At 53.8% G+C, this 20,756-nt stretch overlaps 6 protein-coding genes across 6 annotated transcripts; 3 read left to right on the top strand and 3 right to left on the bottom strand.

Annotated features, from left to right (window-relative positions):
- The first annotated feature begins 225 nt into the window (after positions 1-225).
- On the top strand, positions 226-3,497 carry BP01DRAFT_120195 (trehalose-6-phosphate synthase). The gene is made up of 3 exons (XM_025570383.1): positions 226-402; positions 471-1,800; positions 1,855-3,497. Exons 1-3 carry the CDS (start codon positions 380-382, stop codon positions 3,409-3,411), a joined length of 2,910 nt encoding a protein of 969 aa, XP_025435045.1. The 5' UTR covers positions 226-379; the 3' UTR covers positions 3,412-3,497.
- A 1,646-nt stretch (positions 3,498-5,143) lies between these two features.
- Positions 5,144-8,074, bottom strand: BP01DRAFT_120154 (putative chromatin assembly factor 1 subunit B). Its single transcript, XM_025570382.1, has 6 exons — positions 7,817-8,074; positions 7,727-7,742; positions 7,531-7,633; positions 7,224-7,460; positions 6,071-7,166; positions 5,144-6,006 (listed from the first exon to the last, which is right to left on the bottom strand). The coding sequence occupies exons 1-6, from the start codon at positions 7,918-7,920 to the stop codon at positions 5,403-5,405; spliced, it is 2,160 nt and encodes a 719-aa protein (XP_025435044.1). The 5' UTR covers positions 7,921-8,074; the 3' UTR covers positions 5,144-5,402.
- Positions 8,075-8,860: 786 nt separating this feature from the next.
- Positions 8,861-10,137, bottom strand: BP01DRAFT_353379 (uncharacterized protein). The gene is made up of 2 exons (XM_025574170.1): positions 9,533-10,137; positions 8,861-9,431 (listed from the first exon to the last, which is right to left on the bottom strand). Exons 1-2 carry the CDS (start codon positions 10,022-10,024, stop codon positions 8,970-8,972), a joined length of 954 nt encoding a protein of 317 aa, XP_025435043.1. The 5' UTR covers positions 10,025-10,137; the 3' UTR covers positions 8,861-8,969.
- Positions 10,138-10,330: 193 nt separating this feature from the next.
- BP01DRAFT_420770 (uncharacterized protein) lies at positions 10,331-13,737 on the top strand (the record flags this gene model as incomplete). The annotated part of the gene is made up of 5 exons (XM_025579477.1): positions 10,331-10,374; positions 10,432-10,471; positions 10,546-10,925; positions 10,978-13,433; positions 13,501-13,737. The coding sequence occupies exons 1-5, from the start codon at positions 10,365-10,367 to the stop codon at positions 13,735-13,737; spliced, it is 3,123 nt and encodes a 1,040-aa protein (XP_025435042.1). The 5' UTR covers positions 10,331-10,364.
- Positions 13,738-14,803: 1,066 nt separating this feature from the next.
- On the top strand, positions 14,804-16,283 carry BP01DRAFT_353378 (alkene reductase). Its single transcript, XM_025574169.1, has one exon. It carries the CDS (start codon positions 15,005-15,007, stop codon positions 16,136-16,138), a length of 1,134 nt encoding a protein of 377 aa, XP_025435041.1. The 5' UTR covers positions 14,804-15,004; the 3' UTR covers positions 16,139-16,283.
- A 20-nt stretch (positions 16,284-16,303) lies between these two features.
- Positions 16,304-18,046, bottom strand: BP01DRAFT_371242 (putative MFS transporter; the record flags this gene model as incomplete). Its single annotated transcript, XM_025576656.1, has 7 exons — positions 16,304-16,315; positions 16,367-16,745; positions 16,800-17,322; positions 17,373-17,410; positions 17,459-17,567; positions 17,614-17,775; positions 17,830-18,046. 7 exons carry the CDS (start codon positions 18,044-18,046, stop codon positions 16,304-16,306), a joined length of 1,440 nt encoding a protein of 479 aa, XP_025435040.1.
- Between the last annotated feature and the right edge of the window lie 2,710 nt (positions 18,047-20,756).

The raw sequence follows: 20,756 nt of genomic DNA, 5'->3' as shown, positions 1-20,756 counted from the left end.
CCTCTCCATCAATACCCGGGATTTTCAGGGTCATCATCCACTCTCGCTTCTTCCTCGTGTGACACTTTAAAGGCCTCTCCTTTGTCCTCTTCCGTCGCAATTATTCGTATCCATCATCCATCTGTCATCAATTTCCACCCCCAGCACAGCTTCTTCACTGCAGCCTTAAGACATCCATTCCCTTTATCCGAGTGCCTCACTGCCCTTCATACTCTTCCCTCCCTCTCTTAAGCCCTTCCACTACCCATTGACTCTTTGAGCTGCTCCACTTCCCCACTACATCTCAGCCATCTGGCCTCCCCCCACTAGTCTTAGATCTTCTGGTGTCACATAGGGTCCTGAGAGCAAGACCTTTTGCCTCAAGACACACCTCGCTGCAATGACGGTCTTCGTTGCTTCACTGTATGTCAATGCCTTTCTCCACCCATCTCCTTACCCTGCCCCATTGACTCGACACTAATTCCGAATAGCTTCCTTCCCTACACCATCGACTTCCAAGCCACCGAGCTGAGACATGCTCGTCGCAAATCGTCTACTAGTTCCTCCCAGTCCGATGGGAAGATCGTAGGACGCTTGGCGGATACCAACCGGAAACGCCATTCAAAGAGCATCAGTCTATACACACCAGGGGCAACCACTGAGGATGAGAAGATCTTCAAGCCATACATCTCCCGCTCTGCAGGAGAGATTCCCATTGCAGATGATCCCAATGGTCCGGGCCCTAGTGAGCCTCGAACGGTCTCCTGGGGTCAGAGCCGGAGGTTCAACCAGCCACGGTCCAAAGCTTCTTTATACCCGGAACCTTCTATCCTCAGTCGTCCTGATGTCGATGAGCTAGATAATCCGCCCTACCTAGATGCTCCCTTGGATGCAATTAGCTCCGAGGAAGAACATGGTAGCCCGCGGGCACTATTGTCGGAGATGGATTGGGTGGTCAAAGCAGCAGAGCAAGGCAATGGTGGCCTGCGCAATGCCATCAATGCCGCTGAAGAAGCGGGTATGCTGACAGATAAGATGTGGGTGGGAACTCTGGGCATGCCCACCGACTCGTTGAAGGACGAGACTCGCGCAAGCATCTCCGAGGCCCTCGAAGATGAATTCGAGTCCTTGACCGTGTTTGTCAATGACAGTGAATTCGAGGGCCATTACACCCACTTTTGCCGGGCTGTTCTGTGGCCGGCCTTTCACTACCAGATGCAGGAAAGCCCTCGACACACCGAATATGATGACTACTCCTGGAAGCAGTACGTGAGGGTCAATGAGGCCTTTGCAGACAAAATCGCTGCCTACTGGCGGCCAGGGGACAGCATCTGGATTCATGACTACCACCTTCTCCTTCTGCCGTCCATGCTTCGGGAGAGACTACCTCATGCGGAGATTGGGTTCTTCATGCACACTGCTTTCCCCTCCTCGGAGATCTTCCGGTGTCTCAACGCTCGAGATGCGCTGCTCCATGGCCTTTTAGGCGCTGATCTGATTGGGTTTCAGACGGAGGAATATTGCTACCACTTCCTCCAGTCATGCATTCGGCTACTCGGCTTGGAGGTGTCTGTCGATGGCGTCCAGCTCGAGAAGAGATTTGTCAACGTGAGAAACATGCCGATTGGAGTCGATCCAAAGGCCCTGGACCTGCTTCGCAGGTCTACCGAGGTAAAGGACTGGATCGCCAATATCAGTTCTCGTTATAAGGGAAAGCACTTGATTGTTGCTCGAGACCGATTGGATGCTCCGGGCGGTATTAAGCAGAAGCTCATGGCTTACGAGCTGTTTTTGAAGCAGTACCCCAAGTGGAGAGACAAGGTATGTTGACTTAATGTCCAATAGGTGCAGTGACTTGGTTCTAAATCTTCAAAGGTTGTCCTTGTTCAAATTGCTTCTGCCTCTGAATTGCCTGAGTTAGAGGCGCAAGTTTCGAAGATCGCCATGCGGATCAACTCAGTCTATTCGAGTCTAACTCACCAGCCACTGGTCTTCCTTCGCCAGGATATCAGTTACTCTCAGTTTCTAGCTCTCATGAGCGTAGCAGAGATCTTTATGGTCACCAGTCTCAGAGAAGGTATGAACCTCAGTAGTCACGATTACATCCACTGCCAAGATGGAATTTTGACCGCGCAACGCCATGGCTCCCTCATTCTGAGTGAGTTCACCGGAAGCGCGTCGATTTTCAATGGCCACGAACTCATGGTCAACCCTTGGGACTACAAGGAGGTGGCCGACACGATAAACAAAGCTTTCGAGATGACTCCGGAGCAGAAACAGAGTAACTGGGAGTTCCTGTTGGAAAAGATGACTCCTCACACTGCTCTAGCCTGGTTCTCCTCCTTCCAGGCCTCATTAACCAAGGCGCACAGCGCACAATTATCTCGTGAACTTAGCCAGGTAAACCCTCTTTCACTCGATGCCGTCAAAGGCGCATACGACGAGTCCACTGTTAGACTCTTTTTCCTGGAGATCGAAGGCATCATCGCTTCGAGTCATGGAGGGCCTGCTAACCTAGTCCCTCTGCTTCGCCGTTTACGCGAGGACCCCAAGAACTCGGTATACGTGACTAGCAGCAAAAGTCCCGAGCAGCTCGAATCTATGCTCGAGCCTCTCTCCACGACAATCGGGATTATCGCTGAGAACGGCTGTTTCGTACGACATATTGGAAGCTCCGAGTGGACGACACTAGTAGATATGGAGAAGGCTAAGGATTGGCGAAATGGCATCCGAAAGGTGATTCAATACTACCACGACAGAGTCGAGGGAAGTGAGATGGAGGAAGGCCGTTGTCTGCTGAACTTCTGGTATCACGACGCGCTTGACCCGGAGGCGGCCGCCCGCCAGGCATCAGGCCTTGCCGATCAGATTAATGGCACTCGCGGCAGTGAAGCCATCCGCGTGGTCCTCACCGAGGGCGCAGTGAGTGTTGAACCCTTGGACATGACGAAAGCCAAAGCAGCCGATGCTGTCTTACAACATTTGGATCAGATCCCGGACTTTTTGTTCGTGGCAGGCGGAGCCCGCGGCGATGAAGCCCTGTTCCGGTGGGCCAACCGCCTTCAGACTGACGAGAAAAAGCCCAGCGTCACCACTCTCACCGTGGGTACTCACGCCACAGAAGCACGAGCCATTCCGCCCGAGGGCTTGGGCATGGTTGATATTGTAGATGCTTTGGTCTTCTCGCTTCCTGAGGGGCACCTCAGTGGGCAATCCGACGGCCTTGCCAACGCCGCTCCAGTCCAGGAGGCACAGGGCGAGGAGGAGCAAACAAACGGAGAGGCTCCAGCCACCCCTCCTCCCGTCGCCAAAGGGTACGATTCAAACGGCTATTCCACCCCTCCCATGTCTCCGACTCCAGACTGGCATCTCGTGGAACACTCGCCCACGCTGAATGGTGTAAATGGCGTGACGCCCTCACTGCCGGCTTGAATACCTTTTTGAGTCATGTCCGCACCCTGGAAACTCACTAACACCTGTCCTTATACTTGTCTACTTACCTCTTGCCTGCGTCGCGCAGCTTTATCTCCTTTCTCTTCTCATCCTGTTCAAAGAGAACCCTGTAGCATCTCCCTGACGTGACATGACATGACATGACATGACATGACGTTCAGCGCTGTCATTACCATTACTTACTCTTCTCGGTGTCCCTTTTCGCAACCCTTGCTTTATTTTAGTATATTCTTCCTTATCACGGATGTGACAACATCATGGCCAAATGGACACGCAGATGATCATGACCACCGGATGCACCCGGTTGATGTTTCGAGATGTCTAGATGAGTATCTCCTTTTAAACAATGAACAAACACGAAGAATCCGAGTAATTTCTATACAAGCGTGCCATGATCTCTTCCCTCAGCTTATCTCCAAAATCAGGGAGTAAAATCAGGAGTAAACCGACCCACAAAGCGACTGAAAGTACTGATATGAATAACAACTGGCTGTGACCGGTTGCTTTTTCCTCCACTCAAGTTAAACCAGCTTATATATAGCCTCCATGAAGAGAGAGTTCAGCGATCAGCTTTCGACGACCCGCCGCCCCTTCGCACCAATCTTGGGACCCGGCTCTAGATACCCCCTTAGCTCGCCGTATATAATAGATCATATTGAAGGAAGTGAGGGAAACCATACATGCGCGCATGCATGCATGCATACGGACAGACAGACAGACAGACAGACAGACAGACAGACACACAATTATGGCATAACTAAATGGAAGTCAGTTTACGATCTATATGATGGAGTACTCACCACGTCGCCGACGTAACGTAATCTACCCATTCCCACCTGCCGCCCGGGCGTAATTCCAGGAACTTAGATACAGTAGATCCGATCCATGATACTCTCCTCGTTAACTTACACCTCCCCCGCCAGTAATCAACACATTAGGACTAAAAGTATTATCGTACCTTGCTATATAACAAAGCATATACAAATCGCATCTCCGAACTTGCCTCGTGGTTTGCCAGAGATATGTGATGCGAATATGGTATTTACAAAATTAGTAGTCTAGCCGGAAAGAATGGGGGAATCAGCAGGGAAGAGTGGTAGGTGAAGGAAGAGGGATAATCATGATGGCTTCAGCTGATGTACTGACACACGTACATCAGCTGCAGAAAGGATATTTGCATGCTTTGCCTGGATTTATGCTTGGAGGAGGGGGTGGTGACAAAAACGGGATTCAGCCAATCCCTGTGGGAGTGCATGCCAGGTGGTGCAGTGGATCTAGAATTAGAGGGGGACCGGGAGATGGGAAAGAGGATGCGAATATGTAACATGCTGGATAAGGTGAAGTCAGTCACAGGCTCCGTACCCTGTAGATGATGGGTAGATAAGATGCGTGACAGGTGCACAGTACTCGAAATGGAGGGAAGGTTGTGGGTGAGAATAACAGATACAGACATCCGGGGTTTAGAAAGTAGACTAGCTTATTCGAAAATTCATTGCGGAGGGGGTACTAGTAGTAACGATGATAGTAAGAAGATGGCGCCGAGGAAACTAGAGAGGGAAGAACAAGACAGTGTAAGAAAGCGGACATCAACACAAAGTACAGTACAATGCGAAAATGGAACAATAGATGCATGTATGCCTGGCCTTGACTGACTGACTCATGTCTCGAACCAGGCCTCGAAACTCTACCGCACAACTTCCTAGTCAAAACACCGTGGGAGATCAGATAGCTAGCTCATGGATATGCGAATAGGAGAAAAGGGTGAAGAAACGTGAATTCATGGTGAAGAGGTAGTTGATTGATAGATCATATGTCGTAGCGAGCCAGGGTCTCTCCGAACCCTGCGGGACAGGTGGCGATGGTCGGTGAAAGAGGGGGCGGAGGTAAACGGGAATGCAGAGTTACAGTTTAGACCCGGAGGCGAAGGAGAGAAGAAACATCGTAAGTAAGATACTTGTCAGATAGCATGATCAACCCCCAATATCCGTAGTACTATGTGACCCCTTAGCTGAGGTATGCTCAGTGCCTGCTGATATGAGCGTCGGCGCCACTCGTCTCTTTTTCGGTGGTTGGACGGGCGGAGCCGCGCTCGGGTCTCTGTCTTCCTCCTTTTCCGATTCACTGACCCGTTTGCCTAGCACACTGGCGCTGACAGTGCTTGTGCCACTATGCGACATGGGGGTCTGTGGCGGGGTTGTGAGCGGAAGTGTCGGAGGTTGGGATGAGTGAGTCGCCGTCACCAGTGGTACTGCTCCGAGGGTCGGTGTCGGGTTATTGACTACCGCCCCCGGCGTTTGTTGACTCCCAGACAGAGTTGTGACTGATGAGACCGAGTTGGATCGCGCAGGGCTGGCAGGAGGAGCTTGGCCCGCATTGGCCTGGGGCCCTGGGCTTGGTTTCGCTGTTGTTGGCGTGGGAAGAGGAACGTTATTGGCCGATAGCACGGCGGCTGCGGTCTGATGAGCCGCCGATGCCGGTGCAGTGTATGGTTGGCCTAGCTCGCCCGGCGCAAAAGCAAGAGTGGAACAAAACCCATCCGACGAGCTCATTATCAAGGTCAAGCCGTCATTCGACCTGTTGATTATTAGATCGCGAAACTGAGATACAAGAACGACCATTATATCAAGGCATCACTTACCATGTCAGATCGGTGAAGGTAGCAAAGTGTAGATTGCTGACGACGCAGATCGGCGTCTGCTGCTGTGTGTCATACACCAAGACCCCGTCCTGAGTGGCTACTGCATATACAATCCGGTAAGGCAGTGTGAATACAGGGGCAGGGCTGTGACCTGCAGGGGGGCTGTCCCGCTCCGTCGCCTTGGTACCGGTGTTGTTCTTTGCCAGATCGTTGGCTGTGAGCGTGGAAGAAGGAGGTTCCATTAATGAAGCGCCGTCCTTGGCAGAACCCACCACCGGATCCGGGAGCGAAGAAAATGACTCGTCGACGGACGACGTGTCCAAGGTGATATGACGAGCAGGCTGCGGGGTTTGTCGCAGGGTATAGAAAATGGGAGAGCACTTGACTGCAACAGAGGGCTTCTTGTGACCTGGAAGATGGGAAATGGGCGGCTTGTTGAAACCGGCACGAGTGTAAATGTACACGGTATTGATGATTTCGTCCGTTGTTTTGGAGGAGTCCGTAGGTGATACATGCGACGTCTTGTACTGGCCCGCCGGAGTAAACAGCAAGCTTCCATCAGGAGCAAAGGTCAATCTCCGGAAGAACGAGGTGAACGTCTCGTTTGCATAGATATTGGCATTCTTGACTCCGAGACCCCCCAGCAGACCTGGCGATGGTACCTCAAGCGGTTTGACAGCTGGTAAAGGTAGGGATGGCGCCGGAGATGCTGAGCGACGGATAGATGGTGAGGACCCGAATGATGACCGGCGACTATGTGATACTGGGGGAGGGTCCATTGGCAGGTTAGAGATCATTGGCGTACCTGGGGTAGACGGAGCGGGCGAGGCGATGGCGGCGGAGCTGGTCGGGGCGGGTTGAGAGCGGATCGAGAGATCTGGCGGCGCAGGACTGCTGGACGAAATGCGTTTCGCGGGGAGATCCATTTTGAGAAACTTCCCATGGGAAGTTAAAGTAAACTGGCCATCTTTGGTTTTCAAGCTGTAGATGTGGACGGAACGGTCGGATGATTGTGTCGCAACGAACTCGTTCAGCGGATCCCAAGCAACACCCTGAACATAATGTGAGTGTTCCGCAATTTGGCGCACCATTTGGCCTATCATTCAACCAGTCAGCAGCCCGCTCCCAGGCGCGAAGCACAAACCGAACTCACCCGTCTGAGCATTATAGATCCGAGCGATGTTGTCCATACTGCCTGTGATGATGAAGACCCCATCAGGCGACCAGGCGAGGTCGTAGATCTCTGCCCCGGAGCAACGGCACATATGCTTCACTCGCCATGTTTCCTTGTCATCGGAGCGGTCTTCACCTAAGCCCGGTTGTGTTTGCAATTCCGAGGGTACCCAGAGTAAGACATTACCGTCATCCCCGGCAGATGCCAGCATCTCGCCTGAACAGGTTTGAGACACAGTCAGAATAGGAACCAGTTTGAACAAGGTGAATCGGGCGCTGCAGCCTACCTTTGGGACTGAAACGGACGACATTGACGGCCTGGGTGTGTTTAACCAGCGTGCTCAAGTAGGACACCTTCCGCTCCTCTCCGATCGATTCCACCTTCCATAGCTATGATTGTTGAATGTCGTCAGAGACGGTGCACAGAGTACCAGATGGGGGATCCACGGGGGAGCAGAGGGGAGGGGTGGGGAGGGATCGTACTCTGACGTTATTGTCACTAAGGAACAAAGATGAGCATTAGTAACCAGGATTACAAAATATGGAGGAAGGGGAGAGAGACGACGAACGCACTTTCCAGCAGTAGCTAGACGGCCCTTGCCATTGGGATCGAAATGTACCGAGTAAATAGGAGCATTGTCATCGTGCCACGAGATGAGTAACGGGGTGGCCTTCATGACGAGCACGGATGCTCAATTGGGGGCACCCGTTGAAATAATGGTGGGGGTGGAAGGATTGTGGACAACAATATCTTATGTAGATGGGAGAGGAAGGATGCCAGAACCAATTATGAATATATGTATGAGGGGGTGGTGGTGGGGGGTGGGGATGCAGCTGAAGTCGCAATTGGGAGAGATGGTTGCGGGCGAGGAAATTCAATGCAAACAAGCCGTCGGGGAAGTACTCGCAGCAACAGCAGCAGTAGCAGCAGTAGGGGCAGTAGGAGCAGTAGGAGCAAGCAGGAGGAGCAGCGCGCGGAGGGGATTTCACGTTATGCAATCAGAAGAAAGGAGGAGGTGGAGAAGGAGGCTCGGGGGAGGGGGAAGAGGAGAATGAAGATTAGGTGGGATTGACAAGAAAGTGAAGGGTGCAGCAGAGCAAGAGTTTTGTAAGAGTCGGTAGGAGTTGAAAGAGAGGAAGTAGTTTAGTAATAGTAGTCGGTCGAGGTGGTGATGTCGTCCATCCCATCCTTTTTCGCTCTCCCTCGTGTCGCGCCCGGCGAATGACAATCCCCGCGTCCGTCAGCTTCGCGTTCGGCTCCTCCGTCGATCGCGCGTAACTTCTTTTCTCCTGTCAGGAAGAAGCTATCGATCAACAGGCCTGCTGCATCCTTGTGCGGGTTCGCTCCCAGAGACGACTAGTAATTGTTGTTGAATGTTGCTCTCTTGAATATAGCGATGATTGCATGCGGAGGCAACATCAGACATACTCGCGGAACCTGTGAAGAAAAGATGAGGCTATTGAAAGAATCATGGCACCGTTTCACTCGGGAGATGCTCAGCAAAGCTCAACATGAACTGATACCAGTATGATAGCTTTGCTCATGGTCTTCTACGATTGTCCCCTTCGTATGACGGGGTCATTCCAGTGAATCCGGGTACTGGAAATATCATACTACCATTCCATATCGAAATGTCGCTTATATCACACAAACTCCTGACAAAGGGTGATGATAATCATAATATACATAAGAACTGAAGGCCTATATTGTCACGTCCGCAGTGCTTTAAGTGACCCAGCGACCAACTGTCTCGCCAAACCAACTAGTAGCCTTCTCCCGTCGCTTGGAACGAGCTTCTTCCTGTTTCTTCATGAATGGCGTCGCCTCCTGCACGTATAGTTTCTGCTGCTCGATCTGTGCGTTGTGCGCGCGAATCTCCAATTCTCGTTCATGGGGCGTGAGCTTCTCCAATGGCCGTGATGGCTTCAGTCCAGCAGGGATGGCCTCCCCGCCAGGGATCTCTAACGTCTTGGTGTTGGTGACGGCGGGATTGGGCTGTGGCGGTGCTTGGGGGTTGAAGAGCGAGGTGAGCGGCGGGGGCTCCAGCCCGGCTTTCTGTGCTTCCTCCACCCGAGTTTCGTAATTCAACATCTCGTGATAGAGCTTATCCGCGTGCATCTGAATTCGCTCCTCTCGCTCTTCGTCCCACTCGAAGGAGGATGCGTAGCCCAAAGCTTGGAGGAATTTCTGGAAACCCGAGTTTGTTAGCATCTTGCGTACATCCACCCCCCCCCCCCCAACACAAACAGGAGACAGCAGCGTGGCTTTCCCGGGTTTCGCGAACTTACAGCCTGGGTGGTAAAACAACGAGAGAACTTGGAGTTCTCTTCCGAGCACATGGTCGCACGGGCTTTCAGCTGCTTCTGCCAGTCGCCGGTGCGGAAGCATTTGGCCCAGTCTTCCTGCTCCAACGCGCAGTTCTCCATCGCCGCCCGGTGCACGGTATCACCGCGCTGTTTGTATTTTTCGATCACCCGCTCGGCGGTTTTCATCTCGGACTGTTGCTGTTCCTGGGGTGGTTTGTAGGTCTTCCAGAGGTGGGCATAGCGACCATCGGGGAAGAGGGAGGCACTGGGGACTGAAGACTCGGAGGGCGTGGCATTCTCCGCTGGTGGCGGTTGAACTGGAGTTTCTGCTATCTTCGTAGGATCGCTGGAAGAAGGAATCGCAGTTGTGGGAACGTATTTCTTGGGGGCTTCATGTTCGAGGAAATCCCGCAGCTCCGGGTCAAGCTTTTTGACGGGATCGTCTTGGTTCGAACCGCCCCAAAACCAGCCCATAATGTGATTTCCACGAGTTGAGATTCGCGGTTAGGCGCTATGTTAAGGATACTGCAAGTGTGAAAGAAGGAAATGGTAAGCGTTGGGCACTTTTTTGGTGGTGTATAGTCTGGTGCGGAGAATGGCGCGAGATGCCACAGTCAGGCGGCCTCTGGCTTCGCTGGATCGGACGCCAAACTGAATCGGGGAAAACGATTGTCAGGATTCCGCCCGGGCTGCCATCATTCCAATCCAACTTCCGCCGCCCTCAAGGAGGAGGAATCCGAACTTCTTCTCAACCCTCCTTTATTGTCGCGCGTCAAGTTTGGCGTTGAGCTCGGCCTGACGCCGCTTCTCCAACATGAATATTAGTATGATTCTTCTAAATCCCGATTCTTCGCATTTCTAGCTAACGACAGCATCATCAGATCGAGAGGAGCGGCTGCAAATGCGGCAGCGCGGAGCAGCGTACGCGCCTTACCACTAGTACCCCGCGTCGCATTGAGTCGAGTATTCCTTCGCTAACCCCATACAACTAACAGGTCACGTAAGACGAAAGAGATCAACTTCGGCTTTTCGTTTGGGCTAGCTCCTGCGCCGGAGCCATCCGCTACAGAGCCCGCGTCGCGACCGGCCGATGTTGGGATTGCTTCACAGCCTTCTGCCTCACTTGCACCGCCGCCAACAACAACTGAACCGCCAGCCACCACAGAAACAACAACCATCGTAGATGAAACTGTGCAGAATGGCTCGTTGCCTATTGCGCCAGTGGAGGAACACCCGTCTACGGCTCCGGACCAGAACCCCCCTCGACGGAAGTCAAGAAGCCCGCGCACCAGATCCTCGCCTAGATTGTCTCCATCAGGACCCCAATCGAACGATGCGACAGAAGCTGGTCCAAGTCGAAAGATTAGAAAACTTGGTGCGTGGTCACGAGTAATGACGCGGCACATGCAATGCTGACCCTGCCAAAGATCACCCTAGGAGCTCCCCTACGACCTCACTTGCTGCGCCCGGCGACGATACGGTCCCATCACTCATCAACGGAACGGACTCCATCGATACCGCTCAACCTGTAGAGGAATCCGCTGCTGCGATCAGCCCTACGCCCGAATCTGCCCCAGCCGAACCCCCGATTGAGAAACCAGCGTCACCAGTTGCGCCGCCCGCAGCTGCTACAGCACCAGATGTTCTTATGACGCAGCCAGCTCCCCCGGAAATGGAGTCAGCTTCGGTTGATGCACAACAGCCGTCGCCCACGCCGACATCGGCATCACCCACAATGAATGGAACACCCTCTCCACCGGGTAAAAAGGCCAGAGGCAAGCGCAAGAGACAAGGCTCTCAGGAGAGCGCAAATTCACCGTCCACTACACCGAGCCCGAAGGCGAGTAATGCGCAGATCGGACAACCAGCGGAACCTATGGATCTGTCGCCAGACGTACGGCGTGAGCCTACAGAAATTCCGGCAACAGCTGTGCCGGATGCTGTGGAACCATCGACCGATAATGAGGTACCAAGTCTTTCCGAGCAAACCGAGCCAGTCAACACCCAAGCTGCCGTTGAGCTCGGAGTGACCGCACAAGCTCAAAAGACGAACCAGCCGCAATCAACTTTGAAGCAGTCGAGACTTCCTGTGCCTTCGCGAACAAAGCGACCACGAGGTGAACGAGCGGCATCCGTCCAAGCATCTACGACGACAGTTAGAGAGCCCCGTGTGGCTAGGGCGGGCTCGATAGAAAGTGCGCCTACTCAGGTGAAGGGGAGCAAGAGGATTCGGACTCGTATTGATGACGTTCCGGAGCCAACAGAGGAGCCTCCCGTCACCAACGGGAAGGCAGAAGGTCAGAGAATGGAGCTAGATGCTCCAGAAGGGGGTGAAGTGGGAATTGCGGAGCGAAAGGAAGTTCACAAAGGACGTCCACAACGATTGGATGTAGCAGAGTCAAAGCCGAAGCGCGCTGGTCGCCCCGGAAGACAGGTGCTACCATCTCTTAGAGACGTGGTAGAGGAAGAAGATATGCCCGTCGAGAAGGCACAGAAAGATGTACAGGAGTCAGGAGAATCGGCACCGCAGCCAAAGCGAAGAGGACGGAAACCGAAGATAGCAGAGCCGCAGCCTGTTGAGCCGGAGCCAAGCCAACCGGAGCCGGAACAGGAGCCTCAGCCCGCACCGGCCGAGGCGCAACCGAAGCCCAGAGGACGAAGACCGAAGCAAATAGAGCCCGAGCCGGCAAGTTCGGAGCGAGAGCAAGCGGAGCCAGAGCCGGAGACGCAAGAGCCCGCAGCGGGAGCTGAGACAGCGCCGCCGAAGCCCAGAGGGCGGAGAGCCAAGCCCACAGAGCCAATGCCTGAGCTAGCACAGACGGCACCAGAACTAGCAATACCTGACTCAATGCCCAGAGGACGAAAGGCACTGACAGCTGAGCCGGAAGCCGTGCAGCAAGAGCCAAGCGTGCCCAAATTGAAGCTCAGGGGACGGAGGGTAAGAACGGCGGAGCCAGAGCCTACGCAAGCTGAACCTAAAATGATGGTTCAACAGCCAGCAGAGGAGCCACGGCCTCGAGAGCGGAGGACGCGCCCAGCCGAGCAGGAGACAGCACAGCCGGAGCCGGAGCCGGCAGCACCAGAAGCAGCCGAAGCAGCGCCAAAGAGAGGGCGCAAGGCTAGAGGAGCCAAGCCAATAGCGCAGCAGCCAGCAGAAGAGCTGCCGGAACCTGAATTGGCAGACGCTGAGCGCGCAGAACCCGAACAAGAACCCAGATTTCCATCGGCAACTGTCGAACCCCAATCTCGGAAACGTGGCCGCGGTACAAGGCAGCCAGCAGATGATCCCAACGCTAGTGCAACCCGGGAAGCAGATACCATTACGGCGGAAGGCGAGAGCAGCGCAGGAGCTCAGACTCGAAAACGCAAGCCGCATCAACCCCGCGGCGAGACTGTGCCGGTCACTGTGCACCGTCTTGCGAACGTCGCTGCTCTTGGCGGCGATCCCACGCTGCTAGAGTCGTCGGATGACGAGGGCGAAACCCCTGCAAGGCCGTCTGACCGGCTACAGACCAAGCTACCCAACCGGGGCGGCGTCAACGTGGCCGATGTGCTGGGCCAGATCTGCCGCGAGACCTTGGAGAAGATGCTGACCTCGTTGACTAATAACATTGAAGGCGAGGGCAACACCGCCCGACGTGCCGAGTTTACGCGCAAGAAGAAAGTGGTTGAGGCGTATGGTGCCGAATTGGAGGGACGACTGCTCGAGTTGAGTGAGATGCTAGACGGCAACTTCGTGCTCGGGGTCAAGATGCGGAAAGCCAAGCGAGAGATGATGGACTACCGGAGTCGTCTGTACCAAGTGCGCCGGGAGCGAGAGGCGGTTGCGCTGCAGATGGATGCCGTGCGGAGAAAACATGCTGAGGATGAATCCGCACGAAAGGTGAGTTTCAGCCCGGACATGATACATACTGGTTTCGAGGGAGGGAAGCTAACGAACATGTCTACAGGCCCGCGCCACCATCAACAACTCCCTCCACAGTCTCGACCTCGCGCTTGAGCGTAGCCAGACCCGCCCGGGCGATCTCGATGAAACGTCCACGGATCTGGCAGGGATGGAGTTTCTGCTTCGCAACGTTGCGGAGACGGTCAGCTCCGCCGCACCCGGCGGCCAGGGCGGGCTGTTGCATCAACTCCGGTCCTTCAACGCGCAGCTTGAATCTACGGCTCGGCGGCTGGAGAGTTAGATTCCTATGAACGCGTTTGGACTTCTGACAGCAACTTTCTTTACCCTACGGATGGCATCACCCGACTGTCCTTCCTGTCCTTGCTTTTTTATTTTTTTTTTTTTCTCTGAACCAATACCCAACCAGATCACTGCGCAGGCGTTAGGGTTGTTTCAGACACCGTTGGATTATGATGAATGGATACTTGACAATGACCATGTACCAATAGCGATTGGATAAATGCTGGGTTGATTCACAGTACTCCGTACATCGAGTTACAAGTACTCTGGTAGTCTAATTGATAGAAGTTTATTTGATCATCGCTGCTATGCTAACTTATTAAGTTAGTAGTTATGTAGTCTTTGTTCACTAGGAGCGAAACCAGTCTAGTGGCCAGCAGGAAACTCCAAACTTACCCCAGTGGGACCCAGCATTTCTTCCAAGGCAGTCGAAGCGCCCGCCCCAGCCCGCATTTGTCAGCCCAGTGCCGGAAAACATTTTCCCCCCGGTTTCCGCCACCCACGTTATCATTATAACTACGATGTAGTAAGAGTAAGCGAAGGGTCAGGGGACGTGAACATGAGCTGATACCATTGTTTCTGCGGGAATTTTGCAGGGATCACCTCCACAAATCTACGAGCAGAGAGCTAACCTGCGGAATCCACTACTAAAATGCTTAGTCTGTAGCCTACACATGTAACTTAGCGCAGTAGGCACGTCATCCACAATCCCTGCTACTTACTGCTTTGCAAACTACATTGACGTGACGTGCAAACAAGCCACAAAAGGCATCACGCACGGGCAATATCACTAATCACTAAATCAAGTCACCACGCGCCGATAATACTACTGGAACCAGGCACGGGCACGCACCAGGCAAAAAAATTGCACGAAGGTGGAAGTCTCAAGGACAGCCCCACATTTGCTTGGAAATCAACATGTGGGACCAGCAGGCCGGGCCCCACTATTTCCTCTTGGTAATCAATCCTCTTTCTCGGGGGCGTAGTGGAAGATTCTATAGTTATTCTCTGGCTCGGGTGGATTGATAAGATGGGGATGGGGGTGATATAAAGGGTGGTGGGGTTGTCGCTTTTTTCATCGGGTTTGGATTCGACTACTACTAGATTTCTACACTTTCAATCAGCTTGTGCATTCTGATTTCCATTGAGGGCTGGGTTGTGCATACTTACACAGTACTTACCTCCTACTACCAACCAACCACCCCAACATCATATCACACACAACACATCATCTTATCTGATCTACCTTGACATCACCACCGCCCAAAATGTCCACCACAACCAAACTCTTCCAACCCCTCCGAGTAGGCCAAATGCACCTCTCGCACCGCCTCGCCATGGCGCCTATGACGCGCTTCCGCGCCGACGACGCCCACGTCCCCCTCGACATGGTGGTCGAGCACTACGCGCAACGCGCCGCCGTGGCGGGCACCCTCCTGATTACCGAAGCGACGCTCATCACCCCGCAAGCCGGAAGCTACCGCAACGTGCCGGGGATCTGGTCGGAGGCGCAGATCGCCGCCTGGCGGAAGGTGACGGAGGCGGTGCACGCGCGGGGGTCGCACGTCTACATGCAGCTGTGGGCTCTGGGCCGCACCGCCGACCCGTCCGCCCTGCAGGAGGAGGGCGGGTATGACCTGGTCTCCGCCAGCGCGATCCCGCACTCGCCCGGAGCGCCTGTCCCGCGGCCGCTCACCGAGGCAGAGATCCAGCAGTACATTCAGGACTACGCGCAGGCCGCCCGGAACGCGATTGCGGCGGGATTCGATGGGGTGGAGATCCACGGAGCCAACGGGTATCTGATCGATCAGTTTACCCAGGATGTCTCGAATCAGCGGGAGGATGGCTGGGGCGGGAGTGTGGAGAAGCGGGCGCGGTTCGCGCTGGAGATCATCCAGGCCGTCGTGGAGGCGGTGGGCGCGGACCGCACGGCGATTCGGTACTCGCCCTTCAGTACCTTTCAGGGCATGCGGATGAAGGATCCCCGGCCGCAGTTTGCGTATTTGGCCAGGAAGACGGCGGAGTTCGGGTTGAGCTATGTGCATGTGGTGGAGCCGCGCATCCAGGGCAACACCGATGGCGACTGTGATGTGCAGGATAGCTTGGATTTCTTCTTCGAGGCCTACGGAAAGAAGGCCGGTGCGTTGATGACCGCCGGCGGGTTCGATGCGGAGTCCGCGAAGAAGGCGGTCGATGTCGACTACAAGGAGTACGATGTGCTCGTGGGTATCGGCCGCCCCTGGACCGCGAACCCGGAGCTGCCGTTCAAGATCCAGCGCGGCATCCCCCTGCGCCCCTACCAGCGCGAGGTCTTCTATCTCCCCAAGGACCCCAAGGGGTATATCGATTATGACTACAGCGAGGAATTCAAGGCTGCGGGGGTCACCGAGGTGGCTGCCTAGGCTTTTTCAGGGTCTGTATTTTTTACTTATCGTGTATATAGCGTTTCTGTTTGTGGCGTTGGCAGGATGATTGCATTGCCTAGATCTATTATTAGACAAAAGACTTACTTATTTGCTTAATTTAAGGTGACCCCGCTTTTCTGGGTACAGTATGTCCTTGTGGATTCAATGCTTATACTGCTTCCTTGTTAGTCCTAATCCAAACGCTTAGCTCCGCAGGCAACTCACCCTGAACTCCAGGTTCTCCCGATCCGTCAGATCGAGGAACTCGGAGTCCTCCTGGTGCTGCACACCCAGCCCGTTCTTCTCGCGCCGTCGGTTCTCATAGATGTAATAGCCCTTGAGCACGCCCGTGAACACGATCGCCACCGAGACGGTGGCCACAATCGCCACCTTGGCTGGCATGTACTCCGGCTCGTCCTGCGTGCGGAATGACAGCGGCCCGAGGATGTTGCCCAGGCAGAACGACATGAGCACGATTGCGTTCATCGTGACCTTCTTGGTGTGCCCGGCCACGTTGGCCCCCGCGATCGAGTACATCAACGGCAGGGCGGACCCGACGCAGTTGGTCAGGTAGTTGCCCGCCAGCTTCGCGCCTTGGTTGGCACTCGGCGCAAAGGCCATGAGACAACCGCCAAGGAGCCCACACGACAGGATTCACAGCACGCAGAAACAGCGCTGGTCGAAGCGTCCTGCCAGATGTGTCCCGGCCAATATACTGACCACGCTGACGACACCGCCCGGGATCGTGAGCAGTTCGGTCTCCTTGGTGGTGAAGCCGAAGTCCTTGATGATCAGCGCCGAGAAACTGCTGATGGCGGCGTTGCTGATGTTGCTGGCCGCCACGATGATGGCGATCAGGTAGGCCTGCGGGTCGGCGAACACCTCGAGGAACTGGTTCCATTTGAACTGCTTGTTCTCGATGCCAGTGCGATTCTCGCGGAGGCGCTCGATGGCCATGATCTTCTCCTCGTGGCTGAGCCAAGAGGTCATGGGATTGTCCGGGAAGATAACGATGACTGTAACCCCGACGGCGATGGTCACCAGTCCGAAAATCAAGAACATGATTTGCCAGGAGTAGAACTCATCGTCTGTGTAGAAGAGGAGACCGTAGGCGACCAGAGCCCCGACAATAGTCGCAGTGCCTGTTCCCAAGTACCACAGGCCGATTCGCTTTGGTTGCTCTGGAACTGGCTCAGTAGAGGTCGAGCTCGTAGAGGATGAAGAAGCCTACCGTCTCTCCGGTACCACATAGAGGTTATGAGTATAAGACTGTTATAATCAGCACTGTCAGCTCTAGCATCCAAGGGGCCTCCTTACGCTGGCGCCACTGCGCTTTCGAAACATCCCAGAAGAACTCGGAGAATTACCAGCCCAGCGAAGTTCTTCGCAACGCAATTCAGAGTTGTCAACAGCCCCCACAGAGTGACTAGAATAATCAGCATGATTTACCACGACTCGTGCGCTGAACATACCGTTCAAGCCTAGATATTTTGCCGTCGGTAGACGCTGCATCAGGTATCCGGTCGGAAGTTCAAAGAAGAGGTATGAGACGTAGAACGCCAACGCCAGGTTGGAGAACTGATCAGTCCGCATCCCCGTGTCATCCAGCAACCCCATTACTGACGCATAGTTGACTATTTGTCCGATCAGCTACAGCTGCAGTTGGGACGTTCAACGCAGCGACTGACTGAGAATCTTGTCCTGGTACTGGAGGAAGTAGATCGCCCACATCAGGGGCACGATCATGCGATCAATTTTCCGCACAAGCTGCTTCTCTTCGACCTCGGAGAAAGTCGTCACTTCTCCAGTCTGGAGATACTCCAAGGCTGCATCCGCCTGGCGAGGAGAGATGTGGCTGTCATCTTTGGTCGCGACGGCGATTGACTTCTCAGCGTCTGGTACCATGTTGAAGATGTCCGGTGTTTTGATTCATTATCGAAACGCGCTCTTGATGAATCCAGAGATGCTCATCTGGCTGCCTTTATAGCAGGCCCTCGTGCTCGATTATGCACCTTATCAGATAGAGCATGATAGCAGACATAGCAAGATGCTGGAGCATCGGTCACTTGGAGTCCTATCGCATAGCACAGGCAAGTATACATGGCTGCCAAGAGCCGGTCAAATGGACTGAGATAACCCCCATTGTTGAACACAGAGATCGACCACGCAAGAAATGAATACGTCGACAGGCTCTTTATCTCGCAAATTTGTCCCAAAGTAGAAGGTGGCATGTATGGCTGCCATGATGGCAGATCCGGGACAGAGACCCCCCTTCTTATCTTATCAACCCCGCACCAGCGGCCAAGTTTTGCTGCAGTCGTGCATCTGTTATCAGGCAGCGACTAGAAGATGGCAAGTTGATAGATATGCCATGGAAATCCGGTTGACTGAGGTCTGATCTCATGCAAACCAGGCAGTGTTCACGCCTGGGAGAGTTACTTAGTGTTGGAGGAGTCCTTCACAACGGATTGGAGCTGTGGCTGATGACTGATCGTGGGGGACCAGCTTGAAGTCACCAGCTTGAGGTGACCAACTTGAAAATCATACTGCAGAATAATCCGTGATATGCATACTGCATTAACAGACGACCGCTGTCAGGCCAAGCTTCCAAACACTGCAAGCAGAAGCAGGCAGTACCTTGCATTCTGGACGATCACCTTGCGCAACCCCCACGAACATCTCTTGGAAGCTTCAACATAATCGGTGAGTCGGTACTACCACCTTTGCCCACGAAACTTTCGAGAAAAAAAAAAGAATCAATGCGCACGTATTCGATCCTGGTCGACATCATTCCTTCAGCAGACCGCTTTTTCCGTATACTGCAGATCTTTCCCCCCACCACCACACCAACCACCAGCATCCTCACGAATGACGGCTTGGGAACTCGGCAGTAAGCTCGCGCTACAAAACTAGTCAGTCCAATTGCTCCATGATACTAGCGTCCAAGTTGGCATCGCACCAGCGATGGGTGACTACGGACCCTCCACGCGCGTGGAAGGGTGGACAAGAAGTGGAGATCTACAGAGCACATGGGCTGGCTAGAGCGCAGAGGAATGCTGTCCATGCAGGCTACTACTGACTGGCTGCATGAACTATGGAGTCTGGCGGAGCGCCCACCTGAGTTCGCGCTTTTCATGCGTACCGCAAGCTTCAAGTGGCAGAAGAATATTCTTTGCGCTCCGCTGTGGATTTTCTTTCTGGCTGTTGGCCCGCCACTATCCGGTTTGCGTTTCCCACCAAATCGATATCGGTCATGTGCACTACCCATTATCTGTATGAGGAATCACCCCACAGAAACCAGAAGGAAACTTTTGAACCCAAAACAGAGAATCCATGAAGCCATCCAGATCAGCAGCGAGAAAGAGAAATAGGCGAGCCCCATGCGATTGCATCATTGCGAGTGGGCTTTCAAGCGGGCCCTAAACCTAAGATCCAATGCAAAAATCCTTATCTGGGCTTATCTGGGTTACTGTACGAACTCGTACAAGGACTTTTGTTCTTGGTGGCTAGGGCACTATTGAAGTGAAAGACCATCACCAGAACTTCTGGAACCACATCTCCCGCCAGTGGCATCGAGATGCTGCAAGGCACCCGTCGGATCCCTGGTATTAGGCTGGGATTCGGTTGGGGATGTGGCAAAGTCTGCCAAGCCGTCGATTTTGGAGACCAAATAATTACGGACAAGAAGGTTTGCGCTCATGCCCGGCGATAGTGGACCCCGAACATGCATTCTTCTCCAGTCTTGGCCTACGTTGGATTCGTGGATGGAAGAGTACCAGAACAACCAGAAGTTCCAAGTCCGCCGAACCCGAGGAAAAAGCTCTGCTATCTGTGTATCTCCGCTCGGCCGAACCGAGGACAAACATCTCGCAACAGCAGTGGTCCTTGGATGGCTACGGCCAGCTCTTCTCATGGCGGGGTAGACTCCCCCAATCGTTCCCAAGCCCCAGCCTCAGCCCCGTAACCCCAGGGTCTTCCCAAAGTCCCGGTTTTGATAATGAGGAACCGGACACATGGAACTTGTAAATCCCAGCGAATATCGTACCATATTGGAGAGAGAGAGTGTGTGTGTCAGGCCATTTCCTTGTTCCGAACGGATCCGTACGAGATCTGAATCAAATTCATTAGTTAGTCCCGCTCTCTCGGCTACGGAAAACTCAATCCAGTACTGAGTAAGTGACTTGAGTTACTACGAAGCGATGAGCTGCGCTATCAGCTATCAAATTAAAAGAATGTCTCTCTTCTCTCTTCCTCCCCGGCGTCGATCCCCCTCATCCCGTGACCTGCTTCTTGCACTTCCGATGATGTATCTCATGCCCAAGAGGGAAGCAGATCCCGCCACTCAACGCAGTGACGCAGCGTTAGTTTGTTAGTGACTCAGTAGGCCCATCATGACAGCCGAAGATCTTTGGGGCTGCCCCAACGACGTCCACAGATTCGGACCTCATATCTTTCCCGGACAGGTATATGGTCGGTTTTAGAGATTACTGTGTACCTTCGCCTCCACGTCTGTACTAGGAAATAGAACCTTGGATGAAGTGTACACTGATCTCCACGTTGACAGACAATCCACCACGCCCAAAATTAAGTCCGGTATGTATCGCCAAATACCAAT

Source organism: Aspergillus saccharolyticus (genome assembly GCF_003184585.1).
Source record: "Aspergillus saccharolyticus JOP 1030-1 unplaced genomic scaffold BP01scaffold_3, whole genome shotgun sequence".
NCBI classification, from domain to species: Eukaryota; Fungi; Ascomycota; class Eurotiomycetes; order Eurotiales; family Aspergillaceae; genus Aspergillus; species Aspergillus saccharolyticus.
This window is presented reverse-complemented; position numbering and strand designations above follow the sequence as displayed.